The 25245-nt window shown below is 44.1% G+C and overlaps 1 protein-coding gene across 5 annotated transcripts in view; it reads left to right on the forward strand.

Moving 5' to 3' along the window:
• The window catches only part of LOC311132200 (echinoderm microtubule-associated protein-like 6), a gene marked incomplete at both ends in the record, with an annotated part of 93791 nt that continues 68546 nt past the window's right edge, over positions 1 to 25245 (forward strand). For all 5 annotated transcript variants that reach the window (XM_084165423.1, XM_084165424.1, XM_084165422.1 and 2 more), the window contains one exon: positions 1 to 197. In XM_084165423.1, coding sequence (XP_084021549.1) covers positions 1 to 197 — 197 coding nt within the window. The remainder of the gene's footprint in view (positions 198 to 25245) is intronic.

Genomic DNA, 25245 nt, shown 5'->3' on the forward strand with positions numbered 1-25245 from the left:
ATGGCGGATCGGACTGCTCCGCGTTGCCAACTGAGATTAGAATGGATCTACGGGTACAGGGGGCATCAATGCCGAAACAACCTGTACTACACCGCTGGAAAAGAAGTGGTCTATTTCGTGGCTGGAGTCGGCGTGGTTTACAATACCAGAGAACACACTCAGAAGTTTTACCTGGGCCACAACGATGACATTATAAGGTGAGTGTTACTTGGAATGTATCTCTTTACCTACAGTCAAAACAACCAACAAGTATGTGAATAAAATGCCCACAAAATGCGCACAAATATGTATAATTTCAAATAAAAATGTATTGGTGGCATAAACAGATTTGCAGATATTATCGCAGGTACAGCTAAATGCTTCTAGCTCCAACAGTGCAGTAATACCAAGCAATACAAAACAATACACACATAATCCAAAAAGTAAAAAGAAAGAAATTAAGAAATATCAGAATGAGCAATGTCAGTGTCCAGAATTTAAATATAGGCCTATATATATAATGGTGTGTTTAGACAGTATGAATAGAAAAGGTGTGTACAGCAGTAGTTATATAGGAGGATCCATGACTAGAATACAGTATATACATATAAAGTGGATCAACAGTATGTAAACATTATGAAAGTAACAAGTGTTCAATTACTCTATGTACATAGGGCAGCAGTCTCTAAGGTGTAGGGTAGAGTACGGAGTGGTTGCTAAGTGACTAAGGTTCACATAGCCAATCAACTTTGCCAGTCATCAAAATCACATCCACATTTTATTTAATCTGTGGATCTCAATGAATTGCTTAATTAAAGCAGTAAATTGATGCATGGCATCACTCCAATGTTGCTCTGCCCAGTGGCCATGTGAGCCATCACTGTGCAGACGTAATGGACAGCCTGGCCTGTCCAGAGAGCCTATAACCCGAGAGAGTCATTGCAAGAATTCTATTCACAGAGATCGTACTATTTGTACTATGACTTTCCTTAAATCTCTCATCACGTCTATCTATGTCAAAACAGCTATTTCAGTGGACAGCTCCTTGCTTTTTGAGTCAACAACCATGATGATTTAAAAGCATGGCGCTGGCCCACAGTTTCTCACGTCAATAGTTATTCAAGAGCCAAAAAGGCCCTTAAAAGATCTTGTCTCCCTTGGATACCTGCAACTATGGCAGCAGTGCCCCCTGTAAACGCACACTCTAAAGAGGGGTTGAGGCTGGGGGATGTGTGAAATGTATAGTTCTTGGTTCTGTATGAAAATATAGTATTTTTATGAGAGCATGAGCTGGCAGTGCAGATGGGGAGCTGGTTGCTCGGCCAACTGTGCTGCGATTGAGAACAGTGCTGTTTGGGAATGCTTTGTGACTCAGTTCCTGATCTTTGTTGTGGTTCAGCGATAGCAAGCCAAGCTGGTGCCAGCAAACCACAGTAACAACCCAAACACAAACACGATAAGACCTGGCCTGTAGTTGTCCTCAGTCATGCTTGAAACTACAAGGCTGTCTGCAAAGCTACTGTTCATAGCTAGTCAATGCAAAGTCCTCCTCAGGTCACAGAGCACAATCAAACTGGTTGAGGCCTACAGTGCTGGTGAGATTGTGACACCAATCCATCCCCATCTACTTTTGTTACATTTACATTTAGTCATTTAGCAGACGCTCTTATCTAGGGCGACATACAGGAGCAATCAGGGTTAAGTGCCTTGCTCAAGGGCACATCGGCATATTTTTCACCTAGTTGGCTCAGGGATTCTAAATAGCGACCTTTCGGTTACAGGCCCAACGCTCTTAACCGTTAGGCTACCAGCCTTGTTGAAAGGCTTTTGAATAGTGCACTGTTATTTCTCTCCACTCTGTCAGGGAATCATTCTACTGCAGGCACTTTTATCACAGTGGTTGTATTGATGGATTAGGTCTGTAATTGTGCCAGTCATATTAATTAATAAAATCCATGTTGGGCCTATAATTTCTGAAAAAGTCATTTTCAGTGGACACTCCCTGCTGTTGAACGGTTATTACATGTCTTCATAGCCAGGACTGAACAAAAAAAAAGACTACCATTAAACATGTGATTTGTAACACAATTGGGCCTACTCCCTTTCAGAAATATATAGATCTAGACATAGTGGATTTGTTTAGTGATATACTTTTATTGAATAGTTCATTAAAGCTTGTTTATGCTTGTCACACATTATCTAGTCATACATGTCAGTCACACAATATTGAGTGCTCCGGAAAACCATGGAAACAACCAGAACCTGAACTCGGGGAGACCCCATTGCATGATCAATGGATGTGATTAATTATAACGTCCAGTATACAGATCGGCTTCATCTACACAGAAGTGTTGGTACCTTTCTCATGTTTCGGAAAGAGCTGGAAAGCCTATTTCCATGTACCATGTTAAATATGCTACTTCGTGTTATTTCTATGTAGCCTAAAATACTGTAAGTTTGATCTCAAAATCGGTGAGTGGTATACAAGTATTGCAGATTTGTCCAAACAACAACACAATTAGCACCTAGCATCAATAAGTCTACCTTCAAGTTGAGCTACCCATTTACCCAATGTCGCCATGCATCAATAAATTGCAGTGTGTAGTTGTAATGTGATTACAGCATGTAGCCTTATAGCATATTGCATTATATACTCTGGACTGGCTTGGCTTTGTCACAAGGGCCTATCAGAGCTTGCCCTGTGGTGTGTCAATGGCCCTTTTCTGGTCTTTTACTACATGGATTTTCTGCGCTCTGGACCTTCTTTACTGTTAGGTAAAGAAACATTTTCAGGTTGTCCTTGGTGTTACTTTTCTAAGACATCCTCAAGATCAACATCCTCTTTAGAATCATGGAATGAGGACCCAGAGTGAGTTAAGATGTCATTAAATCAGACCTACTTTGTGCCACAGCTCCATGAAGGCTGAAGGGTTTACGCAGTCACATGTTTCTGGAGTTTGACTCTGTCTTTTTGAAGACAGGCATGGTGCAGTTATTCCTCTGGCATCATCTCAACAGAGGCAGAAGTCTCCCCACTGACTTTGATTGCTTTCAACTATGAATATGAAGAGGAAGAGATAGCATTGAGCTTATATGATTGACATGTACAGGTAAATGAGTGTTATTATCCTGTGGGACCATCGTCTTGAAACTGGCCTTAATGGCCTTTTAAATCTCCACCTGGTACAGCCAGAAGAGGACTGGCCACCCCTCGGTGCCTGGTTCCTCTCTAGGTTTCTTCCTAGGTTCCTGCCTTCTAGGGATTTTTTCCTAGCCCCTGTGCTTCTACATCTGCATTGCTTGCTCTGTGGGGTTTTAGGCTGGGTATCTGTATAGCACTTTGTGACAACTGCTGATGTGAAAAGGACATTATAAATTAGATTTGATGTATTGATTGACTAGTTTGCATTGAGTGCATCTGAAAGTGAACTATATCAGTCTGTTAAAAAGATGGCTTGTGGGTGAGGGGTGATGAGGTTCAGGTATGTGTGTCCCTGTGTCATTGTCTATGTGTGTGCATGTGCATGCAGATGGTGTCTATATGCCTGCCTGTGTCTCCACATATGTGCATATGTGTGTGTCCATGCAGGCAGATAAGTGTTTGCAGAGGGATGGTTAGGGAGTCATTATAGGAATACCAATCATGTAGCGCCCGCTCCATGGCTGAACATGTACACGTCACATACACACTCAATATCACAGTGCACGTATCCACACACACACACACACACACACACACACAGCAGGCCTTTAAGGTCGTTTCCTTTTTCCAATTTGGGCTCAACGTAATTATTTCTTGGCGTAGGGCTGCGCTGCTGTCTGTCTGCTGCGTATTCTAATTGAAGTTGAATTGAAGTCTGGTCCTCACACTCTGATTGGCTACGTGGTCTCAAGTTAACCGCTACCTCAGGACTCTTATTTTCAAGAGGACACACTCAAGTGTCCTCTATGAGAGGCTTTAGAATTACCCAGCCACTTTCAGTCCTATTTCAGACCTGATCTCCATTTCCCCATGTACCCTTGCAACAAAATAGTCACAATTGTAGTTGCCTTTATCCTAATCTCTCATGGACAGACTACGTAAACATATCTGACCAAATACGCCAGATCTTAGTTCTGGGTTAACCGAGATTACCTTTACCCTAATGCTGTGGTATTGTGTATGATGTGACATAAAGGCACCCAGTGTTGGATACATTGATGGGCACAGTACAATATATAATCACTTCTAACAACCCCCATGAAGCCTTGTTAACAAAATGATGTATAATTACAGTGGTTTTAAGGTCAACTGGTTCTTGAATGCTCTCCATCTAAACAGCTGTATCCTTAAGGTAGCACCAAGGTATGGAGATGTATGCCCTTGGCAGATACAAAAGGGCAATCAGAAAAGGGAAGAAAGAAAGCTCTTACTAAACTCACAGGTTCAGTTGTGAGTTCTTGTGTGTCTTTCTGTCTGGAAGTGACTGGTGCTTGTGGCCCCGGCTGGTGTGTTTCACAGTGCCGTACCCTTGGCTGACTTCCCCTGCCTGGACCCGGACGAGCTGTGCCACTGCTTCCTCTCATGCTCTGGTTCTCTGTCCTCCCTCTGCTGTCCCATTTCCGTCAGTGCTGCAGGGCAGAACCCAGCTCCGGATACATCTGTCACTGCCAGCCAGCCAGGCAGAAGTAGGAAGAACCGGGTCACAACCACACTTTCATGCTCAGACAAGCAAGTCTTAAAACTAGACCTTTACAGTCTACTGTCACGTTCACACACTCCACAGTCTAGTCTTTGTAAGGTTCTGTATTCGTTTTCTTAGTTCACCTTGTGTTCTTGTACGTAGCCCTGTTTCTTTGTGTTGTTGAACGTAGCCCTGTCTTTCATTTTTGTTCATTGATTTCACCTGTGTTAGTTACTCACCTGGTCTCATCAGCTCCTTATTTAGTTCAGTTATTTCTGTTTGTGCCTTGTGAGGTATTGTTCGTTTTGACTCTACTAAGCCTTTTCCTAGCTCGTTTGTGAGAACCAGTTTTAGCCTTCAGTCCTAATTTTGTTTTCACCTGCCTGTTTGCCTACCTGTGTATGACCATTGCCTGCCTGTGACCACGATTCCTGCCTTCTGCGAAGGCGTAATAAACACCTGCCGCACTCTGCACATGAATCTACACCTTTTTCTCCCTGAGTATTCATTACAGAATACCTCACCAAAAACTGAATGGATTCAGTGGAGCTACAGTGGCGCGTAACCCGGCAAGAGGAGCGTATGGAGGTAATCTGCCATCTTCTCCGCCAGCCTATCCCTCCTCCTCCGATGCCAGGTATCGTAACCCATAGCCCTCCTTCATTCATATCCATGCCTGGAAAATATGATGGTTCACCTGGGAAATGTCAGGGATTTCTGATGCAATGCAGCAAATACATTGAGCACAACCTCACTAACTTCGCCACCGACAAGAGCAGGGTGGATTTCGTTGTGTCTCTACTCACAGGCAAAGCCCTGGATTGGGCCACCGCCATATGGACTGCCAACAGCACAGAACTCGGATCCAAGACCCATTTCCACACCCTCTTCAAAGAGGTATTCGATCACTCTCCTTCCGGTCGTCCTATAGGGGACCTCCTCATAGACCTTCAACAAGGACGCAATTCAGCTGCCGAGTATGCCCTCGAGTTCCGCACCATGGCTGCAGGGAGTGGATGGAGTGAGGCTGCTTTACTTACCGTCTACCGAAGAGGGCTCAACAGGGAACTTCAGGCGGAGCTGGCCTGTAGAGGGGACCTTCAGGATTTAAATCAATACATTCGTATGTCCATCTCCATCGACCACCTCATCGCCGACCGCCGAAGAACTCTGCCACCCAGGAACCCGAAATCTTCTCTTTCCATGATTCCGTCATCCCTTCCGAGTCTTCCAGAGCCCATGCAGTTGGGTCATACTCCTCTTCCGTGTATCGAACGTCAAAGGCGGATCCAAGAAGGGCTCTGCCTATACTGTGGAGGGAAATATCATCTACTCAGCCATTGCCCAGTTCGCCCCCCACGGAGAGATGAGAAGGGTCCCTCTGCTGCCATGCAGGTAGGTGGGTCAGTATTTCTAAATATCTCCCAGAAGCAATTCTCCATCCCAGTATTGATAACCGTGAAGGGGGTTATGAAGTACGTAGAGGGCTTGATAGATTCGGGAGCAGCAGGTAGTTTTATCGATCACCAGCTAGTACAAGAGCTTGAACATTGATCTTACACCTGTCACCCCTCCCTTAAGGATTAACACCCTGGACGGGCAGCCATTGGGCATGGGCTTCATTACGCACCTGACACAGAACGTTACCCTCCAGATTGGAGTCTTCCACACCGAAACCATTCAACTCATGGAACTCTCATCCTCCAAACAGCCACTCAGCCTCGGACACCCCTGGCTTTGTCGTCACAACCCTGCCATCTCGTAGTGACAAGGTGAACTACTGTCCTGGTCTTCTACCTGCTTCACCAGTTGTCTCAGCCTACCCTGCAGAGCCACCACCATTGAGGACTCTGCCTCTGCAGTGCCACCCACCATACCATCTGAATACGCCCAGTACAGCAATGTCTTCAGCAAAATCAAGGCCTCCACTCTGCCACCACATCGCCCAGGGGACTGTGCTATTGACTTACTCCCTGGAGTGTCCCCACCGAAGGACTGTGATAAACCCTATCTATCCCAGAAAATTAGGCAATGGAGAACTACATTGATAAAGCACTCAAACGGTTTCATTCATCCTTCTTCTTCCCCGGCTGCGTCCAGCTTCTTCTTCGTTGGAAAAAAGGACGGTGGTCTTCGTCCATGTATTGATTACCGTTCCCTGAATGACGTTACGGTCAAGAACCTTTTCCCTCTTCCTCTGATCCCAGTGACCCTTGAACATGTGGGCCACGCCAACATCTATACAAAACTCGACCTGCGGAGTGCATATTACCTTATCCATATACGTGAAGGTGACGAATGGAAGATGGCCTTTATCACCGCATGAGGGCACTATGAATACCTGGTCATGCCCTACGGCCTTACTAACGCCCCCGCCGTCTTCCAATCCTTTATGAATGAGGTTTTCCAAGATCTGATCAACCGCTTTTTCATCGTCTACATTGATGACATCCTCATTTACTCCCACTCCCTGAAGGAACACATACAGTATGTACAAAGGGTTCTTCAACGGCTCCTTGACCATAACATTTATGTGAAGACTGAAAAGAGCACCTTCCATGTAACCTCAGTAAACTTCCTCGATTTGGTACTGACACCTGGAGGGGTCAGCATGGATGAGAACAAAGTCACCGCCGTCAGTAACTGGCCCAAACCCACCACAGGTAAGGAACTCCAACGTTTCATTGGGTTTTCCAACTTCTATCGCCGGTTCATTCAGAACTTCAGTTCTACTGCCGCTCCCCTCACTGCCCTTACCAGCCAAAAGACCCGGACCCTTCAATGGACTGATCCCGCATTGACTGCTTTCAACACCTTGTAACGTCTCTTCACCTCAGCTCCTGTCCTTCGCCAACCTGATCCGACCCTTCCTTTCACCCTGGAGGTGGATGCCTCCGAAGTAGGAGTAGGAGCCATACTCTCTCAGCGGGTGGGAACACCTCCAAAATCACATCCTTGTGCCTTCTTCTCCAGGAAGTTATCCCCCGCTGAGAGGAATTACGAGCTGGCCCTCGAGGAGTGGAGCCACTGGTTGGAGGGCGCACAACATCCCTTTCTCGTCCTAACAGATCATCGTAATCTGGAATATATCAGAGTGGCCAAGAGGTTAAACTCGCTGGGCTCTCTTCTTCACATGCTTCCATTTTCATGTTATTTACATCCCTGGAAAGAAAAACGTAAAAGCTGATGCTCTCTCCCGCCAGTTTGACCTTCTGACCAGTAACTCAGACCCTACACCCATTCTTCCTTCCTCTTGCAGTATGGGACCGGTACAGTGGGAGGTTCACTCTGCCATACAAGAAGCCCTAACCTCAGACCCGGCTCCTCCTGAGACACCAGCTGGGAAGAGTTACGTACCAGCAGCTGTTAGACCCCAACTGATGTAATGGTGTCACACGTCTTTGGGGTCAGGACATCCGGGCATTACACGAACCGAACTTCTAGCCCGTAAATTCTGGTGGTCCTCACTGGCATCCGACATCAGGGATTACATACTCTCCTGTCCAGTCTGCGCCCCCAAACCAAAAGCCCTCGTCATCTCCCTTCCGGTAAGTTTCAACCTTTGCCAATCCCTCACAGACCCTGGTCCCACATAGCTATTGACTTCATCACAGACCTTCCTGAATCCTCTGGGAACACCACCATCCTTGTCATAGTAGACCATTTTTCAAAAATGTGTAGTCTGGTTCCTCTTCCTCATTTACCTAACGCCATTGAGTTGGCTGAGTGTATGTTCCAACAGGTGTTCCGTCTGTATGAGATTCCGGAGGACATCGTCTCTGACCGCGGGCCCCAGTTTGTCTCCCGGGTGTGGCGAGCCTTCTGTGACCGACTGGGGGTCGCCCTCAGCCTCTCCTCCAGGTACCATCCCCAGACCAACGGGCAGACGGAACGCCTGAACCATTCATCCCTCCGCCTTACTCCGTTTCAGTGTGTCCTTGGTTACCAACCCCCCATGTTTTCCTGGGAGCCGGAGCCTGGTACTGTCCCAGCTGTCGACGACTGGTTTCGGCATAGTGAGCGGGCATGGGAGACCGGCATCTGCAGGAAGCCTCTAATACCCAGAAACGCTTTGCCGACAGACGCTGCCGACCTACGCCGCCGACCTACGCCACTCTTTCACCCCGGACAGCGTGTGTGGCTCTCTACCAGAGACATCCGGCTCCGCCTCCCCTGCAAAATGTTCTGTCCTCGCTTCATTGGTCCCTTCAAGATAACCCATCGCATCAACCCTGTCACGTACCGCCTCCAGTTACCCCGTCAGTATAAAATCTCCTCGTCCTTCCATGTGTCTCTGTTAAAACCGGTCACATACAGTCCTCTTCATCCTCCAGTCTCAATCCGCAAGGTTCTGTATTTGTTTTCTTAGTTCACCTTGTGTTGTTGAACGTAGCCCTGTCTTTCATTTTTGTTCATTGATTTCACCTGTGTTAGTTACTCACCTGGTCTCATCAGCTCCTTATTTAGTTCAGTTATTTCTGTTTGTGCCTTGTGAGGTATTGTTTGTTTTGACTCTACTAATCTTTTCCTAGCTCGTTTGTGAGACCAGTTTTAGCCTTCAGTCCTAGTTTTGTTTCACCTGCCTGCTTGCCTACCTGTGTATGACCATTGCCTGCCTGTGACCACGATTCCTGCCTTCTGCGAATGCGTAATAAACACCTGCCGCGCTCTGCGCGTGAATCTACACCTTTTTCTCCCTGAGTATTCATTACAGTCTTGAAGGTTGGCAGGTAGCCTAGTGGTTAAAGTGTTGGGCCAGTAACCGAAGATTTGCTGGTTCGACTACCTGAGCCGACATGGTGAAAAATCTGCCGATGTGCCCTTGAGCAAGGCACTTAACCCTAATTTGCTCCAGGGGCGCTGTACTACTATGGCTGAACCTGTAAAACAACACATTTCACTGCACCTATCCGGTGTATGTGACAATCATAATTTTTGTATTTTTGTATTTTTTTGTCAAATCTTTATATAGCCTAGTCACAAGCTATTACAACTATTTTACAACTTACCAACCAGCTGGAATCTTACACCAGCACGTCATTCAATTATGCTAGTGCAATGACATTATTTATTATATTTGTTTTATGTAGTATCACTGATTGATTGAATAGGTCAGTAAGGAAAATGCAAAGACCCCGTCAGCCTCAGCCTTCAGGACACTTGCTTTGGCTTATCCCCGCTGTCTCCTCCTCATGACCTTTGCATACATTACTGGGGCTGACTGGGACACCACAATATCAGCTTTATTAGAAACAGCATGCTGAGGCCGGGAGATGGGCACGGATTGCCGATGGTGTATGTGTGTAATTTCTGTGTGTGTGGGGGGGAGGTGGGGGGATGACTGTGTGTGTGTGATCTAAGATGTGACAGTGTTTACTGGCTGGTCAAATTAATCAGTGTTAATGACTGGAGCAGTAGCTGACAGATATCTGCTCCCATGATGCTCCATTAACACCAGGCTGGGCTCTAAGTGCTCCTGATTTCACGGAGCTGAAGACTTCAAATGAGCCGCTGACCTTTACTGGCTCATCTCTCTGCCTCTCTAGAATATGGAGTCCTTTGAAAAATAGATGGGTGGATAAGGAAAGAAAATGTGTAGTCATAGAATTTTCTCTCAGTGGTAATGCATGTTTTTTTTAAATGTTAATTAACTTGATAATGATTGGTAATGTTACAGTATATTAAACAATTATTTAATAAAAGGTGATATTCCATTGCTTGTCTGTGTAGCTGGGCCCAGCTGTCTCACAAACACACAATGTAAATGCATGGGTGATTATGACAACGTATTGATTACGTTGATGACACATCGATTATGTATTTTGTTGACACATAGATTGTCTTGTTGACACACAGCTCCACTAAGACACACATTCATATCATATCCTGTTCAATATTTGAAGAGTTATATCCACCAATTTTTCACTGTTGTGTTTTTTCATCAGAAATTATTGCTTATGGTTACTTCATGTATGTAAAATATTACTGTTCTCAGATTTTTTATTCATAGAATGTTTTGCAAAATGCTAATCTCCATCATATTATAATTTTAAACAAATGCATGTCTGTCATTGAACAACCCTTTGCCATGATTAGATAGTGAAATAACAATAAAAGCTAATTTACCAACATTTCTGAAAATGGATATATAGCGTTTTGGAATGAAACTCTTAATTTGCATCTCATGCATGCTCATGCACCATCTCAGGCAGGTTTACTGTAGATCATGTCTCTGCATATGATTTACAGTGCCTTCAGAAAGTATTCACCCCTATTGACTTTTTCCACATTTTGTTGTGTTACAGCCTGAATTTAAAATGAATTAAATAGTGATTTTTCTTGTCACTGGCCTACACACAATACCCCATAATGTCAAAGTGCAATTATGTTTTCCAACATTTTTACAAATTAATTAAAAACGAAAAGCTGAAGTGTATTCAGTCAATAAGCATTCAATCCCTTTGTTATGGCAAGCCTAAATAAATTCAGGAGTAAACATTTGCTTAAAAAGTTGCATAATAATTTGCGTGGACTCACTCTGTGTGCAATTTTTGAATGACTACTTCATCTCCGTTCCCCACACATACAATTATCTGTAAGGTCCCTCAGTCCAGCAGTGAATTTCAAACACAGATCCAACCACAAAGACCAGGGAGGTTTTCCAATACCTTGCAAAGAAGGGCACCTATTGGTAGATGGGTAAAAAAAGCAGACATTGAATATACCTTTTGAGCATCCCTTTGAGTGAAGTTATTAATTACACTTTGGATGGTGTATCAATACACCCAGTCTATAAAGATACAGGCGTCCTTCCTAACTCAGTTGCCGGAAAGGAAGGAAACCGATCAGGGATTTCACCATGAGGCCAATGATGACTTTAAAACAGTTACAGAGTTTAATGGCTATGATAGGAGAAAACTGAGGATGGATCAACAACATTGTAGTTACTCCACAATACTAACCTACAGAGTGAAAAGAGGGAAACCTGTACAGAATAAAAAATATTCCAAAACATGCATCCTATTTGCAACAAGACACTAAAGTAATACAGCAAAAAATGTGGAAAAGCAATTAACTTTTTGTCCTGAATACAAAGTCTTATGTTTGGGGCAAATCCATTACAACAAATTACTGAGTACCGCTCTCCATGTTTTCAAGCTTAGTGGTGGCTGCATCATGTTATGGGTATGCTTGTAATCATTAAGGACTGGGGAGTTTCAAGATTAAAACAAATATGAAATGAGTTAAGCACAGGCAAAATCCTAAAGGAAAACCTGGTAAATTCTGTTTTCCACCAGACATTGGGAGATTAATTAACACCATTATCCCAGAAACCCTAGACCCACTCCAATGTGCATACTGCCCCAACAGATCCACAGATTATGCAATCTCTATTGCACTCCACACTGCCCTTTCCCTCCTGGACAAGAGGAACACCTACGTGAGAATGCTATTCATTGACTACAGTTCAGCGTTCAACACCATAGGGCCCTCAAATCTCATCACTAAACTAAGGATCCTGGGACTAAACACCTCCCTCTGCAACTGGATCCTGGACTTCCTGACGGGCCGCCCCCAGGTGGTAAGGGTAGGTAACAACACATCTGCCACGCTGATCCTCAACACGGGGGCCCCTCAGGGGTGCATGCTCAGTCTCCTCCTGTACTCCCTGTTCACCCACGATTGCATGGCCAGGCACGACTCCAACACCATCATTAAGCTTGCCAATGATACAACAGTGGTAGGCCTGATCACCGACAACAATGAGACAGCCTATAGGGAGGAGGTCAGAGACCTTGCCGTGTGGTGCCAGGATAACAACCTCTCCTCCAACGTGATCAAGACAAAGGAGATGATTGTGGACTACAGGAAAAAAGAGGACTGAGCACACCCCCATTCTCATCGACGGGGCTGTAGTGGAACAGGTTGAGAGCTTCAAGTTCCTTGGTGTCCACATCACCAATAAACTATCATGGTCTAAACACACCAAGACAGTCGTGAAGAGGGCATGACAAAGCCAAGTCTAGGTCCAAAAGGCTTCTTAACAGCTTCTACCCCCAAGTCTCCTGAACAGCTAATCATGGCTACCCGGACTATTTTCAATCCCCCCCCCCCCCCCCCCTCTTTTACGTTGCTGCTACTCTCTGTTTATTATCTATGCATAACTAACTGGTGCCCCCGCACATTGACTCTGTACCGGTACCCCCTGTATATAGCCTCCCTACTGTTATTTTATTTTAGTGCTGCTCTTTACTTTTTTACTATATATTTTTTTACTTATCTATTTTTTTACTTGACACTTATTTTTCTTAAAACTGCATATTTTTGTACGGGCTTGTAAGTAAGCATTTATTTCACTGTAAGGTCTACACCTGTTTTATTTGGCGCATGTGGCAAATAAAATATGATTTTATTTAATTCACCTTTCAGCAGGATAATAACCTAAAACACAAGGCCAAATCTAAACTGGAGATGCTTACCAAGAAGACAGTGAATGTTCCTGAGTGGCAGAGTTACAGCTTTGATTTAAATCTACTTGAAAATATATGGCAAGACATGAAAATGGTTGTCTAGCAATGATCAACAACCAATTTGACAGAGCTTGAATAATTTTTTAAAGAATAACGGGCAAATGTTGCACCATCCAGGTATGGAAAGCTCTTAGAGACTTACCCAGAAAGACACACAGCTGTAATGGCTGCCAAAGGTGCTTCTACAAAGTATTGACTCAGGGGTGTGAATACTTTTGTAAATTAGATATTTCTGTATTTCATTTTCTATAACTTTGCAAACATTTCTAAAAACATGTTTTCACTTTCATTATGGGATATTGTGTATAGATGGGTGGTGGAAAACATTTATTTAATTCATTTTGAATTCAGTCTGTTACACAACAAAATGTGGAATAAGTCAAGGGGTATGAATACCTTCTGAAGGCACTGTATCTCTCAGTGATGTCATGGTGTTTGCCCAGTTTTATATTGATAATATGAAGGGAATTCTTCCTGACCACATGACCCAGGAAAATCTCAGGGCCCTAATTAATTTTTTTCTTGGGCAGGTCACAAGGTCAAGAATATCTCAGAGTCCCACTAGGCCCTAGATATAAGAACAGTAGGGCGTGGATGGTTTTTAGACAGTGGTCTGTCGGGGGCATATTAGTGCCCATCCTACTAGTGACATGGCCTTGCTGGCAGCTCTCCTCCAGGCTGTGTGTGTGAGGCCCATAACCCTGAGGCGGAACACCACATCCTGTGCACTTCAGTTCTCTCACACCACGAGAAAGGACCATGCTGAGATAATGATGTACTGTATATGGAAGCTCTGGCTTATCTAAAGGCATTCACAGGTGAAAGATGGCACCTTATTCGATGCATGTTCACGGTTGAGAGAAGGAACCATGGAAACTGGTTAAAAGCTGTAGGATGTTGAGGAAACTGAACTTTTTATTAACTTAAGTGCCTCTTAGGTCAAACCATGGAGATAGCAGAAGTCGTCTTTTTGTAATAGTGTTGAAGTATGTAGGATTTCATTAGGTACTGTAACAGGATCTCAAAAGCCCTATTCAAGCATGTAGTCTGATCAGCCTTGTGATTAGCTGTCACAGGATAGTGACACAAGGAATTTAAGTCAAGGTCAGAATATGGCATGTCTGTAGTCACACCTCTGCCACACCTTCATTTATTTGATCTCCAGCCCAAACGAATAGTGGGTGAATAGCATGCTAATCTCATGCTTAAATTCAAGGTCAGAATACGTGTAGAGAGAGAAAGTGCATAAAAAGGGGATTATGTTCCATTTACCCAGGCTTAACTCAGGTCGGAATTCCCCCCAGTAGCTGAATATACCTAAGTGAATGTCTGAGGAGTAGCTTGGGTTCCAGTTGGTTTGTACTTGGCAAATCTTGTCGTTGACATTCCCAGGAAACTACAGTGCAGACCATCTAAGCAGGTCTTTGATCATGAAAATCCTAATGTGTCTGTTCTTTCCTGAGCACTCTGACAGAGAGCTTATCTTGCTGTGCTGTGCTGAAATTGCACAGAATAATAGGCTATACAGGACTGTATTTCCATCAGGAATGTTCCAGTACTATGAGAATATTCACTGGATACCTTAGGTGTGACATCTAATAGGGAATCCTATCCACTTTGCAGGTGGTGTGAGCCATTCATTAGAAATGTCTGTAACAGGCCAGTCATAACAGCCCAGGCTTTTTCTATAGATACTGTAATCACATACAGTACAAGGTCTGTTCCATTATTGAGATGAATGTTTTCTGAGAGGCTTGTTAGAATGACTGATCCGCTGTTTTCCTTTGCTCTGTCTAATTTGACAGCTCTATAATATCCGTTTTATTACAGTACTCCTTCCAACACTGTCTGGTGTCAGACACTTGTTGTTCTATTATTCATTAAGTGATTTAAAATGTTCGGAGGAGGAATTGCGCTCTTTATAGATGAACTGAGACTATGAATGTTTTAGATTATGCCCATCTTTTCAGAATTTCCATTGCTTATCAGTTATATTTCCTGCTCCTCATATAAAATATGCGGTATCAAATCAAATCAAATCAAGCTTTATTTTTACAGCACATTTCAGACATGGAATGCAACACAATGTGCTTCACAGAAAAAAACAATGAAAATAAAAGCTGAAATATTTTCTACACAACAAACATAAGATAAAAAACAAAAGAATGACAAAAACTAAACAAATAAAAAGCACCCTAAGTAAAAGCAAAGCTAAAAAGGTGTGTTTTAAGATCTATTTTAAATATGTCCACAGTTTTAGCCCCCCTCAGGTTCTCTGGCGGGCTATTCCAGAGGCTGGGGGCATAGTAACTAAAGGCTGCCTCTCCATGCCTCTTGGTCCTAGGCTTTTGGATAGTTAAAAGGCCAGTGCCACAGGACCTAAGGGACCTACTGGGTACATAACTTAAAAGCATGTCTGACATGTATTGGGGTGCACAAGCGTGGATTGATTTAAAAACCAATAAGAAACTCACAGGCAGCCAGTGCAGAGACCTTAAAGCCGGTGTAATGTGTGCTCTCCGTCTGGTCTTGGTCAGTACCTGTGCAGCAGCATTCTGTATTCTGTAGCCATTAGTACATCGCTCAACAAATGAAGCTAAATGAATACCTTTTCACTATGAGTTTGTCTAGCTATGTTTCTTGAGTGTTTTTGTCTCTTGACTGAGCTATCACTGTAAGGCAAACATCTTCCTCAGGAGCAGAGGGATGTATTGAATTTTCTGAGGCAACACAAACAAAGCACCATTTCATTTTCTTCTGTTTATCTCCCCTCTGCCCTCCAAACCCTATTGAATCATTTATAAATGGGGTTATTGCTTTTTACCATGAAAACCAGCCTCTTGGCAGAGTCCCTTTCTGCTGTTTTTAGCCTGAGCTGATTTTGTGGCAGCTATGAATAGCCGGGGTGATATTGCTATCGTTTTAGTGGAGCAGATGGTGGTTGTCCCGAGGACACAGGCTTCCAGGAGAGGAACTCACACTAATTATGAGAGGGCAAGATTACAGGAGTGTCAGACTGGTGGGGGGTCAGGGAAGGGTTAGAGGAAAGAGGAAGTGGTACGGTTGTGGAGTGAATGGGTGAGGCAATAGCAGTGTAGGTTTGATGAATGACAATGTTAAGGTGAATGCTAAGTAGACCTAGGTGCCTGTTAGAGGGAGGGTGAGGGGTTGCAGTGAGATGTAGGGTTATTGTTTATGTCGTTAAGAGATTGTAGGTTATCACATCAATTTGAAAAGTTTGATTCCAAAACGCTATATACGCTCATTTTCCACGTGCATTTTTTCATCCAAAATGAATGCTCATTGGTCCCTTTCTATGTGTATGAATTGTCATACTTTTAAAACATTTGACTTTAGATGTGCTTTAAAATGTGTGTTTTTTGTTGATGCTAAAAGTGATATCCAACACTTGTTTCATACTAAAACGCGCTGTATCCAGAGCCATGTATTTAGAAAGTTGGGCTATTGAGGTTTCTCCATTATGATACCTTTACATGACACTGCAACATTCTATGGCTGTTCAATTTTTTCCACACATAGGAATGTAATCAGATCCTTATTTTATTAATTTAACCCCTGGCTTAGTTAGCCGGATGTGGTGATTGACAGCTGCCACTCTCAGCTGTTTGCGCTGGCTAGCTAGCATCACGTTAGGCTTTGAGCGCTTGCGTGTCGTGGACCTTTTGAGTATGGATCATTTTGACAGTTTATTGGAGCCTGTGATATCTGTTCCTGTTGGACAAAAGAGGAACATTTCTAAACAAGCTCATGAAAAGGAGCGATCCAGCGACACTCAGGTGAAGGGAAACAACTGTAGCTCAGTTGGTAGAGCATGGCGCTTGCAACGCCAGGGTTGTGGGTTCGATTCCCACAGGGGGCCAGTATAAAAATGCCCTCACTTAACTGTAAGTCGCTCTGGATAAGAGCATCTGCTAAATGACTAAAATGTTAAAAAAATAAAAAATAAAAAATAAAATACCTAGTCTAATAGCCTACCAGCTGCAAACAAACAGCAGGCTGTGTCACTCCAACAATAGGAATCAATCCATCCTTGACCAGCAAATTTATTCTGACAGACTTTCAATGTCCTTAAATCCTTCCTAAAGTGTATATAATCTAACTCAAAAAGCTTCCCTTGATTTATCTTAACAAAAAACCTGTAAACTCCCCATAAAATTGTTCCAAAAATTGCTTAAATTACCAAAAAGAGAACACATTTTATACGCTGCTCACCCTCTGCATAGGCTACAATACATTGGCTATGTGATATTTGCACAATATTGTTGATCAATTTGATTATTTTTATAATTATTTATCTATTGATACTTTATTACATGTAACTGTTTAAAACCCAGTTGGGATACTTTTTATATTGTAATTCTGTTGTTTGATGTGGATATATAGCATTTTGCCACAAAACACGATTATTTTTCTCTATAACATTAAATTATCTTGCAATATATTTCTATTAAAATTATGCCTGTCTTTTCACTAGCCCATGTCATGGTAAGATAAAAAAAATAATAGCTCTATCTCTTTCACAATATGTTTTTTTTTAAATTAATGTCAATTTACCAACATTTCTGAAAATTGATATATCTCGTTTTTGAATGAAACTCTTCAAATGTTATTTTTTATTTATATTTCTCTGTTAGAACTGGTTGGCTCTGTTGTGGTGTCTCACTGTTTTCTGCCTCAATCTCAACATTCCATTACTCTAAATCACAAGGATCTGTGGAGAAGATAACAGCCTTATCAAAAATCCTTGGTCCTATGTGGCAGCATAGCGGGTAATGGATTGGCCCAATTGAGCTCTATACATCACACGCCTTCAGGGTAGCTGCAATTCCAAGATCTAATGAAAATAGTGCTTTTAGTGAGAGAGTGGAATGCATTTTTCTTATAAACTCTTAAAGATAAAGATGCAAGTTGGTTCTTGAGAGCGATGTCATAGGGGAACCATTTTAGGGTCTCTGAAGAACCATAAATGGAATGGTTCTTTGAAGAACCATACAAAAATTCAAAACCAGAAATGTTTCCGCCCTCCAGGACCAGAATTGAATAGCCCTGCTGTAGGGTTTTAAGCCTTATTTGCATATTTCCCAGGGTGCCTTTCGAGTGAATTTTAGTTACCATTACCACCCATGACTGTGTTTGCTAGTGACAGAGACATGGTTGTTGCATTCATTCATTTTCAGTCCTGTTGCCTTCACCAAGTGAGCTCCTTAGTGAATATGTTGTCATTAAAATTACATTATTTAAGACAATACAATATATATTTCATAATGTCTTCTTTTGAGGGCCTAGAATTACCCTAATACAGTGGCCTGAATCTCATAGTTTACAGGCCACATCAGGCCTGCAAGCCACATTATGCTGGCTTGTAAAGTGATGTGTAGTCTCTTTTACACCACTGAGTGTTAATTTAACTATTTACAATGTTAATTTAACTCTTGAATCAACACTAGAAATGTTAGACTGAAAAATAAACAGCAGTTAACACTGGCCAATTTGCTGTGTGCTATGAAAGGGACACATCTGCAGGTTTCATACATTTCAAGAACCTTTTAGAATTCTGAAGAACCGTAGATGCCACATCAAGAACCACACACTTAACTTAAAGGTTCTTTATCGAGTTCTCCAAGGAACTTTAATAGCTAAGGAAGAACCATTTAAGAGCCTTTATTTTTTCAGTGTCGATGGGGGGAAAGAGACAGAACCATCCTTCTCACTAATGTATTCTCTTTCATGGTTATTGATGCATTTTAAAGGACATTATAGGCTACAGATAGCCTAGTCCTGCTTGCCAGACTCAAGGCACTCTGCAGGAGGGAAGAGACAACATATTGCCTCTTTCCAGGGTGTACAGTGCCTTCAGAAAGTATTCATATCCCTTGACCTATTCCACATTTTGTTGTGTTACTGCCTGAATTCAAAATGGATTAAATATACCTTTTTTTCTCACCCATCTACACACAATACCCCATAATGACAAAGTGAGCACTCCTGAGAAAAAGGCACATGACGACACACCTGGAGTTTGCAAAAAGGCACGTGAAAAACTCTGAGATCATAAGGCAAAAGATTCTGTGGTCTGATGAGACAAAAATGTAACACTTCGGCCTGAATGCAAAGTGCTATGTCTGGAGAAAACCAGGCACAGCTCATCACACATCTAACACCATCACTACCATGAAGCATGGTGGTAGCAGCATCAAGCTATGGGGATACTTTTCAGCGGCAGGGACTGAGAGACTGGTAAGGATAGAGGGAACAATGAATGGAGCCAAATACAGGCAAATCCTTGATGAGAACAACCTTAGGCTCGGGGCGAAGATTTACATTCGAACAGGACAATGACCCCAAGCATACATCCAAAGCAACGCTGGAATTGCTTCAGAACAAGAATGTGAAAGTCCTTGAGTGGCACAGCCAAAGCCCAGATTTGAATCCCATTGAAAATCTGTGGAAAAACTTGAAGACTTTGTTCACCGCCGCTCCCCATCTAACTTAACAGAGCTTGAGAAAATCTGCAAGGAAGAATGGAAGAAAATCCCCAAATGCAGATGTGCAAAACTGATACAGACATACCTAAGACGACTCAAAGCTGAAATCACCGCCAAAGGTGCTTCTACAAAGTATTGAGATATATGAGATATTTCTGTATTTCATTTTGCACAAAATTCTATAAACATGTTTTCTCTTCGTCATTTTTGGGTATTGTGTTTAGATGGGTGAAGAAAAAAAAAAGTCATCCATTTTGAATTCAGGGTGTAACACAACAAAAGGTGGAATAAGTAAAGGGGTATGAATACTTTCTGAAGGCACTCTACCCTTCTTCAATTTATCTCAATATTGTGTTCTTAACAGAAAGTAGTATGCTACATAAGGAGATATTTTGTGGGACATTTTGTTGGTTGAGGATGGTTTGCTCTTGTGTAGGTGAGGTTTGCTGTGTACGTCTGCTGATATTTCACCTCTAGTTAGACTTTTATTCTTAATCTTCATTCCTGTGTCCTTGACTGTCCAGTTGTCAAGGCAACCATGCTGTCAGCAGGTTGGTTGTTAGTGTAGTGTGTGTTAGAGCAGACATATTGGCTCACATTAGCTCATATTGTTCACATATGGCGCCGGCAGGCAGTGGACTGATTTTTTGTACACATTTATTGAAAATTAAATAGAGAAATATGACATTTACATACATTGCATTCGGAAAGTATTCAGACCCCTTGACTTTTTCCAAAAATATTTACGTTACAGCCTTATTCTAAAATGGATTAAATAAATGTTTTCCTCATCAAGCTACATACAATAACCCATAATGACAAAGCGAAAACAGTTTTTTTTATTTTATTTATAAAAAGAAAACAACCCAGAAATACCTTATTTACAAAGTATTCAGACTCTTTGCTATGACACTTCAAATTGAGCTCAAGTGCATCCAATTTCCTTTGATCATCCTTGAGATGTCACTACAACTTGATTGGAGTCCACCTGTGGCCAAAAAACATACCTGTCTATATAAGGTCCACAGTTGACAGTGCATGTCCAAGCAGAAACTATACCATGAAGTCCAAGGAACTGTCCGTAGATCTCCGAGATAGAATTGTGATAAGGCATATATCTGGGAAGGGTAAATATTTTTTTCTAGAGTGTTGAAAGTTTCCATCATTGGGAAATTGAAAAAATATGTAACTGCCCAGACTCTGCATAGAGCTGGCCATCCGACCAAACTGTGCAACCGGGTAAGAAGGACCTTGGTCAGGGAGGTGACCAAGAACCGAATGACCACTCTGACAGAACTACAGTGTTCCTTGGCTGAGATGGGAGAACCTGCCAGAAGGACAACCGTCTACTACAGCACTTCACCAATCTGGGCTTTATGGGAGAGTGGCCAGGTGGAAGACACTCCTGAGAAAAAGTACATGACAACACGCCTGGAGTTTGCAAAAAGGCACGTGAAAAACTCTGAGATCATAAGGCAAAAGATTCTGTGGTCTGATGAGACAACATTTTAACACTTTGACCTGAATGCAAAGTGCTATGTCTGGAGAAAACCAGGCACAGCTCATCACCCATCTAACACCATCACTACCATGAAGCATGGTAGTGGCAGCATCATGCTATGGGGATGTTTTTCAGCGGCAGGGACTGGGAGACTGGTAAGGATAGAGGGAACAATGAATGGAGCCAAATACAGGCAAATCCTTGATGAGAACAACCTTAGGCTCGGGGCGAAGATTTACATTCGAACAGGACAATGACCCCAAGCATACAGCCAAAGCAACGCTGGAATGGCTTCAGAACAAGAATGTGAAAGTCCTTGAGTGGCACAGCCAAAGCCCAGATTTGAATCCCATTGAAAATCTGTGGAAAAACTTGAAGACTTTGTTCACCGCCGCTCCCCATCTAACTTAACAGATCTTGAGAAAATCTGCAAGGAAGAATGGAAGAAAATCCCCAAATGCAGATGTGCAAAACTGATACAGACATACCTAAGACGACTCAAAGCTGTAATCACCGCCAAATGTGCTTCTACAAAGTATTGAGATATATGAGATATTTCTGTATTTCATTTTCAATAACTTTGCACAAATGTCTATGAACATGTTTTCACTTCATCATTTTGGGGTATTGTGTTTAGATGGGGGAAGAAGAAAAAAAGTCATCCATTTTGAATTCAGGGTGTAACACAACAAAATGTGGAATAAGTGAAGGGGTATGAATACTTTCTGAAGGCACTCTACACTTCTTCAATTTATTTCAATATTGTGTTCTTAACAGAAAGTAGTATGCTACATAAGGAGATATTTTGTGGGACATTTTGTTGGTTGACGTTGGTTTGCTCTTGTGTAGGTGAGGTTTGTTGTGTATGTCTGCTGATATTTCACCTCTAGTTAGACTTTTATTCTTAATCTTGATTTCTGTGTCCTTGGCTGTCCAGTTGTCAAGGCAACCATGCTGTCAGCAGGTTGGTTGTTAGTGTATTGTGTGTTAGATGAGACATATTGGCTCACATTAGCTCATACTGTTCACATATGGCACCGGCAGACAGTGGACTGATTATTTGTACACATTTATTGAAAATTAAATACAGAAATATGACATTTACATACATTGCATTCGGAAAGTATTCAGACCCCTTTACTTTTTCAAAAAAATATTTACGTTACAGCCTTATTCTAAAATTGATTGTGGTGAGTGTGGTGAAAGGAGTCAAGTGCAGGAGGGTGATCACCGAATACAGAGTTTATTCCTTCGTTGACACACACATGCACTCCAATAGCGATCAAAGAAACAGGCACGGGGGAAACAAACATCCCTGGCAATACACTGTAACGGAATCCAATAATACATAGGCACAGGGGGAAAATCTACCCTGGCAACACAATGTTATGAGTAGCTCCACCGAGCTACATACTCTCACAATTAACAATCACCCACAAGGACAAGGGGGCAGAGGGAACACTTATACACAGACTAATTAGGGGATAGGAACCAGGTGTGTGTGATTGACAAGACTAGTGTGATGATGATTGGGGCGGCAGTGGTTAATACTCCGGTGACGACGAACGCCGAAGCCTGCCCGAACAAGGAGGGGAGGCAGCCTCGGCCGAAGTCGTGACAAACCGCGGGCTCAGCTTCCGGCACAAACCGCGGGCTCAGCTTCCGGCAGGGCAGGCGGAGTGGCAGATTCCGGGTCGAGAGCCCGACCCGATCCCCCGGTACGAAGACCGGGGCCTCACTGCGGTGACGGTCAGCGTTGGCCTTCTGACAAACCACGGCACGCTGGAGGAGAACGTGGGCAGCATCCCACATCTCCTCCGCGTGCCGAAACCAGTCCTCCACCGCAGGCGCCTCGGTCTGGCTCTGGTGCCACGGTGCCAGAACCGGTTGGTAACCTAAAACACATTGAAATGGTGTTAGGTTAGTAGAGGAGTGGCGGAGAGAGTTCTGGGCATATTCTGCCCATGGCAAGAACACCGACCACTTCCCTGGCAGTAGGACCGCAGGAAGCTACCCACATCCTGATTTACTCGTTCCACCTGCCCATTTGACTCGGGGTGGAACCCAGAGGTCAGGCTGTCCGAGACCCCCAGACGTTCCATGAACGCCTTCCAAACCTTGGATGTGAACTGGGGACCTCGGTCGGACACTATATCCTCTGGCACCCCGTAGTGCCGGAAGACGTGAGTGAACAGGGCCTCCGCAGTCTGCAGGGCCGTGGGGAGACCGAGCAGAGGAAGGAGGCAGCAGGAATTGGAGAAGCGGTCCACAACGACCAGGATGGTGGTGTTACCTTGGGAGAGGGGAAGATCAGTCAGAAAATCTATGCTGTGAGACCATGGTCGTTGTGGAAACGGTAACGGTTGTAGCTTACCTGCTGGGAGGTGCCTAGGTGCCTTACTCTGGGCGCACACCGAGCAGGAGGAGACGGACACCCTCACGTCCTTAGCCAAGGTAGGCCACCAGTACTTTCCGCTCAAGCAGCGCACTGTACGACCGATACCTGGGTGACCAGAGGAGGTTAACGTGTGTGCCCAGAAGATCAGACGATCATGGATAAGAGCAGGCACGTACCGCAGCCCTGCTGGACACTGCGGTGGAGATGGATCTGTGCGTAATGCCCGCTCTATATCCGCGTCCATCGCCCATACTACCGGCGACACAATGTAGGAGGCCGGGAGTATGGGGGTGTTGTCTCTGGACCTCTCCTCTGTGTCATACAGCCGGGACAGTGCGTCTGCCTTCACGTTCTTCGTACCCGGAATGTATGATAGTGTAAAATCAAACCGGGTGAAGAATAGGGCCCACCTGGCCTGGCGAGGATTCAGCCTCCTCGCTGCCCGGATGTACTCCAGGTTACGGTGGTCCGTCCAGACGATGAAAGGGTGTTTCGCCCCTTCGAGCCAATGCCTCCACACGGTCAAAGCTCGGACAACAGCCAACAGCTCCCGATCACCAACATCGTAGTTCTGCTCCGTCGGGCTGAGCTTCTTCGAGAAGAAGGCACAGGGGCGGAGCTTGGGTGGCTTGCCCGAGCGTTGTGACAGGACAGCGCCTATCCCTACCTTGGACGCATCCACCTCCACTACGAACAGTAGTGATGGATCGGGGTGGGCCAGTACCGGAGCTGAGGTGAACAGACCCTGCAGTCTCCTGAAGGCCAGATCCGCCTCAGCACACCAGCGGAGCTGGGACAGCCCACCCTTCAACAGGGATGTGATGGGAGCTGCGACCTTGCCAAAGCCCCGGATAAACCTTCGGTAGTAGTTGGCAAAGCCAAGGAATCGCTGCACCTCCTTAACCGTGGTTGGAGTCAGCCAATTACGCATGGCTGAAATGCGATCTCCCACCTGAGGTGGTAATGCAGTATCCAAGGAAGGAGACGGACTGCTTGAAAACATACACTTCTCTGCCTTGGCATAAAGGTCATTTTCCAACAGTCTGGCCAGCACTTTGCGAACCAGGGACACATGCTCGGCGCGAGTAGCGGAATACACCAGGATGCCATCGATGTAGACCACTACACCGCGACCATGCATGTCCCGAAACACCTTGTTCACAAAGGACTGGAAGGTGGATGGAGCATTCATCAAACCGTAGGGCATCACAAGGTATTCATAATGCCCCGTGGTTGTGCTGAATGCCGTCTTCCACTCATCCCCCTCCCGAACACGCTCCAGGTTGTACGCACTCCTGAGATCTAGCTTTGTGAAGAAGCGCGCCCCATGCATTGACTCGATCACTGAAGGAATGAGGGGGAGAGGATAACTAAATCTAATCGTCTCCTTGTTCAGTGATCGATAATCAATGCACGGGCGCAGACCGCCGTCTTTCTTCTTCACAATGAAGAAACTTGAGGAGGCGGGTGAAGTGGAGGGACGTATGTATCCCTGGCCCAGGGACTCGGAGACGTATGTTTCCATAGCCTCCGTTTCAGCCTGTGACAGGGGGTACACATGACTCCTGGGAGGTACAGCGTCTACCCGAAAGGTCCCCCGCCCGATGAGGTGGTAATTTAGTAGCACGCGTCTTGCGCCTGATCTAGGTTTTCGGGGGGGGGATGC

The sequence above is a fragment of the Coregonus lavaretus genome, assembly GCF_964263955.1.
Source record: "Coregonus lavaretus genome assembly, chromosome: 1".
Classification (NCBI taxonomy): Eukaryota; Metazoa; Chordata; class Actinopteri; order Salmoniformes; family Salmonidae; genus Coregonus; species Coregonus lavaretus.